Raw genomic sequence first — 9,814 nt, forward strand, 5'->3', positions numbered from 1 at the left:
TACATGAAATGGTGACAGTAATTACATTAAATGTTGATGGTCTAAGTACTCAATTAAAAGGGAGAGACTGACTGAGTGGATAAAAGAGTAAAACTCTATTAAATGTTGCCTATAAAAGACCACTTTAAACATAAAGACATAAATAAGTTGAAAGTAAATGAATGAAAAAACATATGTCCATAGACAGTAAGCGTAAGAGGGCTAGTGTGGCTATTTTATTTTACTTCATCCCCCCCCAGTTTTATTGAGATATAATTGACATATAATGTGGCTATTTTAATACCAGGTAAAGGAAACTTCAAAACAAAGATTATCACCAGAGATAAAGACATCTCATAATGGTACTAGGGGCAATTCATCAGGAAGATATAACCACAAATGTGTGTCTACCTAATAAACAGAGTCCCAAAATACCGGAGGCAAAAACTGACAGAATTAAAGAATGAAATAGACAATTCCACAGTTGTAGTAGGAGAGATTAACGTCTTCTCTCAGCAATTGATAGAACAACTAGACAAAAATGCAGAAAAGACATAGATCTAAGCAACACTACCACCCCTCTTGACCTACCTGCCATCTACAGAACACTCCACCCAACAACAGAATACACATTCTTTTTTTCTTTTTCTTTTCACATTCTTTTAAAGTTTCATGTAACATACATTCAGACCACACGATGGGCTTTCAAACAAGTCCCAATACATTCAAAGGGTTAAAAGTCATAGATTGTATTCTCTGACCATAACAAAATTAAATTAGAAATCAGTAACTGTGAATATTTTCACAGAAACTCCAAATATCTGGACATTCACAGGTCAAACCAAAACAGGGGAAATTAAAAATATTTATAATTGAATGATAATAAAAATATGGTAAGTATGTTGGATGCAGTGTTTGGCGGGAAACTGACAGCAGTAAATGCTTCTATTAGAAAAGAAGATCTAAAATCAATGACACAGGGTTTCACCCTAAGAAAGTAGAAAGACATACACACACTGCTATATATAAAATAGATAACTAATAAAGACCTGCTGTACAGCACAGGGAACTCTAGTCAGTACTCTGTAATGACCTACATGGGAAAAGAATCTAAAAAAGAGTGGATATGTGTGTAACTGCTTCAATTTGCTGTACAGCAGAAAATAACAAAACACTGTAAAGCAACTATACTCCAATAATAATTTTTTTTTAAAAAGGAAAACTAAGTAAGAAACCCAGTGAGCAGTCCCCCCTCCCTCCACTCAGGGAGCCCACTGACGAAGGCTCTCGCTTTCCACCGCTTTGTAATGAGTTTTCCCGGATGGGGGCGGGGGGCGGGCTCCTGCTAGGGGTCTCCTTGGAGGGCCAGCAGACTGCGCCACAGGATCCCCACTAACAACCCTGACCCGAGGCCTACCCAGGTGTGGGCACGGGCCAGCCGCCCGCAGCCCCTACCCCCACGGCCGCGCCCCGTGACCCCGCGGCCCGCGCCCCCGTGGCCGTTGGTCCGCGGCCTCCGCAGCGCCTCCCACTTCCCGCTCCCATGCGGCCGGGACCCGTGCTCCTCCTCCTGGGCCTGGGCCTGGGCCTGAGCCTGAGCGGTGGCCCTGGCCGCCGCCCGCCGACCCCGGCTCCTCGCGGGGCCAGCGCCACCGTCCCCAGGGTGCCCGGCTCGCCGTCCGGCGACCTCCTCGGCCGGGAGCCCGCCTCGGCCCGCCGCGCCCCGCCCGAGGCCCGGGTCCGCATCCCGGCGCGGACCCGGGCGGCCGTGCTGCGCTCGGTCAGGGGCGCCCGGGGCCTCGGGGTGCGCGGCGTCGGCGTTGGCGTCGGCCACGCCCGCCTCAGCCTACGGCCCCGCGCGGCCCCGGGCGGCGGCGTCATCCTGAGCGGCGGCCGCGACCTCTGTCTGCGGACCGGGCGGCTCACAGGCCCGGCGCCGCGCTGCCTCCGCGCGCACGTCCTGCTGCGCGCCCGCCGCGCCGCCGCCGCCGCCGCCGCGCCCGCCCGCGTGGACCTGCAGCTGTCGGCGCCCGGCGGCCGGCTCTCCCTGCGCTGGCTCGCCCGCTTGCCGCGCTCCCTCGGGCGTCTGGAGTGGACCTTCCGCCTCGGGCTGCTCGGGCCCACGGTCCCCACGGCCGCCGCTGCCGCCGCCCGCGTGTCGCCCCGCTCGGCGGTGTCGCCCCTTTCGGCTCTGCCCCGCGGCCCACGCTCCTACGCGGGCTTAGTGGCCAGAACCAAGTGTCCCACGGACGGTCCCACGCCTGTCGTCTTAGAGGCTGTCAACCCGAACAGCTCCCAAGCCATGGAGTCCTCGGTGTCCTGTCAGATATCACGCTCGGGGGTCTGTGTGTTGGATCTGGTGAGGATCGAAAGGAATGACGATTCTCCCCTGCAGCTGACCCGGAAGATGGAAGTCACCATCAATGCCACGGTTAAGGTCCACTGCCCAATCCAGAGGTTCTTTGGTCAGTATTGGAAACTCTATTCCGTGGCCTCTGTATCTGACAAGCCGGACTGGACTAAACCTTTGCAAAATCCACCTTTCAAGTCAGAGAACACTCCATCAAGTATACGTATCTCCACGCATTCTTTATCTTGGGGGGTGTATCTGCTTAATTTCTCCGTGTACATCGTCACACATGATCCAAAGATACCTCTGAAGAAAGACTCAGATTCCATCTATATCATCATTGTTAAAAGTCCCCTGCAGGCGGTTATTCCTGGGGATACCAACATCACAGTTAATTTCACAGATGGGCTGACTCTGAATGGAAATATGTCCTCTGATCCAGATGCAGAAAACCCTTTAGAGGGACTTCAATTTTTTTGGTACTGTACCACAGACCCAAGAAACTACGATGGACATGAAATTACAGTGAGGAGCAAGGAAGTCTGTCTCCCAGAGCAGGTTGATCTCAGGTGGACATGGGCCTCTGGTCCTATACTCACACTTTCGCCGGAAACACTTCACGGCGGCCGTGTGTATTTTTTCCGACTGGTGATCCAGAAGAACGACAGAACAGCGTTTTCTGATAGGGTGGTGCATGTGCTCCAAGGACCGGCACCTGTAGCAAGCATTTCATGTATTGAAAATTGTGATACAGTTTTGATTATATCAGAGAGATTTTCTTTGTCTCTAGAATGCCCACGTTGTAAAGCAGGCCGTGATGTCTATCGATGGTCCATTCTGTCGTCTTCAGGTGATAAGATGCCATTTGATTGGACGGGGCACACAACAACAGGGCGGAATGGTGCATATTTGTCTGTAAAAGCTTTCGCCTTTCGGCGTTTCGTTGAAGATAAGTTTTGGATTTCTCTAAATCTAGCAACCTGGGGTGGATCGAGCTTGGTCTTAAGGCATCCCTTCGTTATTCACCACGTCCCTGAAACCACAGAATGCAAAATTGATCCAGCTGAAGGAATTGCATTCATTACTAAATTTGTTGTCCATTGTTGTAGTTTCAAGGATAAGAACATCGTTCTTACATATAAAATAATAGTTCCTGATGTGCGTGGTTTTGGTGAAATCAGTTCTTTAAAAGAGAATAACTTTGGGTCCATCCTCTATTGGGGGAAGGATTGCACAGCGCCCCCTTCCTTTCTCCCTGTTGGTGTGTTAGCCAATCATTACGCCTTGAAAATACAAGCTCAGGCATATAATACCTCTCTGAGAGCTTTTTCTCAGGTGACTTTGTACGCCACTGTACAGGCTCCCACTGACATAAACTCATCAAGGACTGTGTTGCAGGAGTTATTCAATTCCACTGTGGGACCAGATTCATCACTGTCTACTTTGCTTCAACAGCAGGATTTTTTACCTGCAGGTTATTTAATGTATATTGTAGCTTCTGTCTTGAATAGCATGAAAACCGACTCACATCTGCAAGCTGACCAAATTAGACTCCGAGAACACCTTTTCAATCAGTCTTTCATTCTTCCTGTAAACACTGTGGTGGAAATTAGCCAGGTGGTCATGACTGTTACTAAATTAACGCAGAAAACCTCTGAGTTCTCCTCGCTTGCTCAGAAACTGGCCACGGTGAGGACTTGGCAAGCAAGCCAAGCCCTCCAAGAGTGTCACCGGAGAGATAAGCACATTTCTTCTGAGCAAATAGAAACTGTGAGCACTGGAATATTAACAAGTTTGTCTAATATCCTGAAACTGATGGTTCGTCATGAAGTGGTCGAAGAGCCTTTCCATGTCGTTGAATCTCTAGCAGAGACAGTACTGGCTGTAAAAGTGCCAGAGGATACGACCACTGCAATGAGGACGTCCAACTTTAACATGTATATCAAGAAAACGGAAAAGTGGAATGTTACCAAGTTTTTCAGCACTGAGAAACACTGTCGAAATTGTTTTTATCCAACCCTAAACGTGAGCAGCGTTCCTAGTCTGCCTGCCAACGCTCCAATCTCTACAATGTTTTGTGAGTTTGCAGATGACCCTTTCCCTTGGCTAAATTATGGGGAAAACATTTTGACCGAGGTGGTTGGATTCCGAATGACAGGAACCGAGGCCACCGGTGACGTGATTGAGATCACACCTGATGTAGTGGAAGTGTACCTCGTCAGAAAAAACTTGAGCTTTGGGACTTTTAATCTCACGGTGGGCCCCAGCAAGGAGTCTCCTAAAGCGAATGAGTCATTGAGAAAGACGACGGGGGCATTTAGCTTTAACGTGGACAGCAGAGCAGGGAAGGAGGTGTTGATCCACATTGTGACGGAAGTGGCCATGTTGTTCACGGTGTTGGTGTATGCTGGCCATCAGATCACACCCACCGCTTTGATCGCCACCTACCTCGTGCCCCATCGCATCCCCCCAGTTGCCCAAGACAGTGACCTGTTTGACCCTGACTGTACAGTGACAGAGGCCCGTGTGGTTTGCCTTCCCCCATCCCTGTTGCGGGTCATAGCTCAGCGAACCAGCTCCTCTGAGCCTACCGTCGCTGTGGTTCTGCAGGCACCTCATTTTGTCCTAGAGCCCAATGACAAGTTAGTGAGAATTTCTGTTTTCAGCACTCAATGCTTGGACATGTATGGGATCCAGAGCGATTGGAGAGAAGACACCTGCGTTGTCGGAGAGAAGACCACCTGGCGGAAAGTGCATTGTATCTGCAAGAACCCAGGGCGGGCCAGGCGGCAGCTGGACGCAATGAAACTAGCCAGCCTTCACCTGCGTACCCACTATTTGGCGGCCAAGGTGATCGTGGTCCCTAACCCCGTGGATCTACGATTAGAGGTCATCAGGAACGTGACCCAAAACCCCGTGACCCTCTTCACTGTACTTTTCATTATGCTCTTGTACATAGTCCTAGGGTTCTGGGCCTTGCACAGAGATGAAATGGACAAGTGTCTTAGGGAGCGTGTGGTAGTTCTCCCTGATAACGATCCTTATGATAAGGTATGTTACCTAGTCACCGTTTTTACAGGAAGCCGTTGTGGGTCTGGGACCAGGGCCAATGTCTTTGTCCAACTGCAGGGAACAGAGAGTAGCAGCGACGTGCACTGTTTAAGCCATCCACAGTTTACAACCCTCTACCGAGGAAGCATCAGCACTTTCCTCCTAACGACGAAAAATGACTTGGGGGACATCCATTCCATCCGCGTGTGGCACAACAACGAGGGCAGTTCCCCTAGTTGGTATTTAAGTAGAATCAAAGTGGAGAATCTGTTCAGCAGACACATCTGGCTGTTCATGTGCCGGGAGTGGCTTTCTATTGACACCTCTTTGGACAGAACCTTTCAAGTAACGCCCCCAGATAAGTCTCTCAACAGAATGGATTTTTTCCTTACGGATTTAAGTTATAGGCTGGGGAGAAGCCACATGTGGTTCTCTGTTTTTTCTGGTGTCATCGCCACCCCGTTCAGTAGGCTCCAGAGACTGTCCTGTTGCTTAGCCATGTTGCTGTCCTCCCTTCTGTGTAATATTATGTTCTTTAATCTGAATAAAGAAAAAGAAGCGGAGTCACAAGAGGAGAAGTACCTCAGGTCGATGGTGATCGGGATGGAAAGTGTCTTAATTACCATCCCCGTGCAACTAATGATCACGTCTTTGTTCATCTATTCCCAGAGGAGACCTCCGGTGACCCTAAGGGAGGTCGCTCCTCGGAAGCATCCGGGGACGCCAGCAGCAAGTGAACACTGGGAAAAACGATTAGCAAAGTGGCACGCTCAGGAAACTGGCAACGAACGCTCCCGGGAGCCTGAAAAGCTTCCACCTACTAGGAGAAGTCCTGGACTTCCCAAGGCTTCTGTCAAGACCACCTCTAAAAGACGGCCCCAGCCCAAGCGAGCAGAAAGCAAGGTCTCCCGCACCCAAAGAAAAAATAAAAACGCCAATAACCCAAACGTTGAAGACAATCGAAGTGTTTCTCCTGGAGAGCACCCTCGCCAGCCCGATGCTACACCCCTCAAAGAGAAGACCAGGATTGTTCTGCCGCGGTGTTGCGTTTATGTCGCATGGCTCTTGGTTTTTGTCACTTGTACCATATCCTCATTCTTTATTGTATTTTACGGACTGACTTACGGCTACAAAAAGTCAATAGAATGGCTGTTTGCATCATTTTGTTGCTTCCTGCAGGTCAGTTTTGCTGGTGGCAACCATCTAAAATTATAGTCGTGTCAGGCTACAGAACAAGTAAGCCCAAAGTATTGTAAAACCTTCTGTGGGTCGGCAGCTGTCGCTACAGTGAGATCGAGCTGCAGAACATCACGCAGAACCCAGAGGAAATGCGCAGGCGCCGGCAGCACATCGTCCAGCTCCGAAGCTCGAGGATGTACCAGCCCCCGACTGAAGACGATATCACGATATTCAAGAGAAAGAAGAGGATCAAGAGAAGAGCTTTCCTGTTCCTGAGCTACATCCTCACTCACTTCGTGTTTCTGGCCCTCCTGTTGAGCCTGGTCACCCTCCTACACCACACCGACGGCTTTTACTATAATCGGTTTATTCGGGACCAGTTCTCTGTGGATCTGGCGTCGGTGACCAAGCCGGAAGACATCTATCGGTGGCTGAACAGCGTGCTGTTGCCTCTGCTCCACAACGACCTGCGTCCCACCTTTCTCCCTGAAAGCTCCTCTAAAATCCTCGGCCTGCCCCTGATGCGGCAGGTGAGGGCGCGACCTGGAGAGAAAACCTGTCTGCCTGCCAAACACTTCACGCAGGACAGCCTCAAAAGAGAGATTCACTGTCACCCCGAATACGGCACTGACCCAGAGGACACAAAAAGCTACTCCGGGTTGTGGAATAGAGTTAGTAAGCGGGCTATAGACAAGACTACGAAAGGATTTACTTACAAGCCTCGAGAAAAGAGATGGGTGTACCATTCCTATGGGCTGTTGCATACCTACGGGTCAGGAGGGTACGCGTTCTATTTTTTTCCGGAAGAGCAGCAGTTTAATTCCACACTGAGGCTCAGCGAACTCCAGGGAAGCCGTTGGCTGGATGAGAAGACATGGGCTGTGATCTTGGAACTAACAACTTTTAATCCAGACACCGCCCTCTTCTGCAGCGTCTCAGTCATCTTTGAGGTCTCTCGGGTAGGAGTCGTGAACGCTAGCCTGTCTGCGCACTCCTTCTCGCTTGCCGATCTCAACAGAAAAACTTCCGCAGAAATCTACTTGTACGTGGCCATCCTCATTTTTTTTTTTGCCTACGTTGTCGAGGAGGTCTACGTCATCACACAAGAAAGGTCCGCCTACGTGAAAAGCGTATATAATTTGCTCAACTTTGCTTTAAAATGCATCTTTACCGTGTTGATCGTGCTCTTTTTCAGGAAACACTTCTTGGCTGTCGGTATAATTCGGTTTTACCTGTCGAACTCTGAGGATTTCATTCCCTTTCATGCAGTGTCTCAAGTAGATCACGCCATGAGGGTGATTTTGGGTTTCCTGTTGTTTCTGACAAACCTGAAGACCCTCAGGTATTCCAGGTTCTTCTACCATGTGCGTCTCGCACAGAGGGCCATCCAGACTGCCCTTCCCGGCATCTGCCACATGGCACTAGTGGTGTCCGTGTACTTCTTCGTCTACATGACTTTCGGTTACCTGGTATTCGGGCAGCACGAATGGAACTACAGTGATATGATTCACGCCACGCAGACAGTATTCTCCTACTGCGTTTCAGCTCTTCAGAACACGGAATTTTCCAGTAACCGGGTTCTCGGGGTCCTGTTTCTCTCATCTTTTCTGCTGGTGATGATGTGCATATGGATCAACTTGCTTCAGGCGGTGATTTTGTCTGCCTACGGGGAAATGAAGCAGCCCGTGTATGAGGAGCCCTCAGAAGAAGCGGAAGCAATGACCTACCTGTGTCACAGACTAAGAACTGCATTTGGCTTTCTGTCCTTCAAATCCAAGGCAGAAGACCAACCCAAGTTCTTTGTCAACATGGTGTACGGGCAGCCAGAGAAGAATGACAGCCGGTACCTGGGGCTGAAGACCAGAAACATCAATGGGAAGAAAACGGTGTATCTCGTTGTGTGATCCATGACGGTTTCAAGGTCCACAGGCCGGCTTCTCTCAAACGCTCACTTTCTGGGATTAAGGAACGTTTAGTGGCTCACTTGTGCTTTCTACCCATGTCCTTCACGATGCACACCCCCTACGTCTGGAAGTGTCCGCAGTCTTGGCCTCCCCGTCGGAACTGGAGGGCCAGAATGCAGTGCAGCCTCTACAGAGAGAGGAGGAGGACAGCCTGCGAGTCCTGGGTTGATTTCCCTGTGGCTGGGAAGCTGGTGTCTTTGGTACCTGCTGCAGTTTAGAAGGTTACAGACCCAGATTTGGGGTAGGGAGCTCAAAGGCCCCCTCAACCTCACCCCACCTTGCCGGAAGCAGCAGGAAAATCCTGCCCCTCCTCCCCGGGGCTGGGAGGCCAGCACTTGCGCTTCAGTGCCTCAGCCCCGCTGGCTCTTCCCTTTGCACACAGGGCTGCAGGGCCTCCCCCACCCTCCCAACTCCGCCGCCCACACTGCAGCTGGGCCAGGGCCTTGTGATGAGTCTCAGGAGTTGCCCTCGTGCCTGGGAATGCAGGGATGTGGACCTGGGGGTCAGAGGTCTGAAGCTTCCCATCTACTTAAGGCCACTGCAAGTGAAAGATGTAAAGTGTAATAACGTTTTCTGGCCATGAGACGTGACTTTTATTAAACAGCAAGAAGGTGTGTGTGGGTGTGGGTTCACACTGAAAGATAGTAAATATTCTATATAATGTGTATAGCAATATATACATCCAGGATTTGGGCTTTGGGTTATTGATGGCCTGGTGGATTGTTTAGAAAACATTGTTTAAGAAAAATAGGCTAGCAGCTGTTGGATTTTCACTCCGAAACATGCTCATTTATGTAGATGCCACTTTAAGCTTGATCCGAATTAAATGTGAGATTTCTTCTGTGAGACCTGCAGTGATTCCTGTGAGGGGATGTGTACACCGATGGCTCCTGCCCTCAAAGTCGAGGGCCAGCAAAGGGGGACAACAGGCAGGTGGGCAGCTGCTCTGTCCCAGGTGTTCGTTACTCACTTGGCGCCCCCGTAGTCCTGTGCTGCACGGGAATGGTCATGGCACCCTGCACCTTGGCAGGTACGGGCACGCACACACGCACGTGTGCGTGCGTTCCATCGTTTCCTCCCCAGGGGAGGCCTGAGAACCTGGGTTTGGGGGGTGGCCTTCTCTGCCAGCTGAGATAATGAAGAGGTTTTGTGACTCACCCGAGACCACCCACAACGGTATGGTCAGAAGGTCAGTTCTGGGTTTTCTAACTGCCCTGGTGGGACGTCTCAGGTGTGGCTGGGATCTGGCCACCGGTTCCAAGTGAAGTGCACGTTCACGGTTAGCACCTCT

General features: G+C 50.5%; 1 protein-coding gene across 1 annotated transcript; it reads left to right on the plus strand.

Moving 5' to 3' along the window:
- The first annotated feature begins 1,522 nt into the window (after positions 1–1,522).
- Positions 1,523–9,357, plus strand: PKDREJ (polycystin family receptor for egg jelly). The gene is given in 3 exon segments (XM_032645370.1): positions 1,523–6,553; positions 6,555–6,575; positions 6,577–9,357. Coding segments are annotated over 3 exon segments (6,939 nt in total). The 3' UTR covers positions 8,464–9,357.
- The last annotated feature ends 457 nt before the right edge of the window (positions 9,358–9,814 follow it).

Source organism: Phocoena sinus, chromosome 10, assembly GCF_008692025.1.
Source record: "Phocoena sinus isolate mPhoSin1 chromosome 10, mPhoSin1.pri, whole genome shotgun sequence".
Classification (NCBI taxonomy): Eukaryota; Metazoa; Chordata; class Mammalia; order Artiodactyla; family Phocoenidae; genus Phocoena; species Phocoena sinus.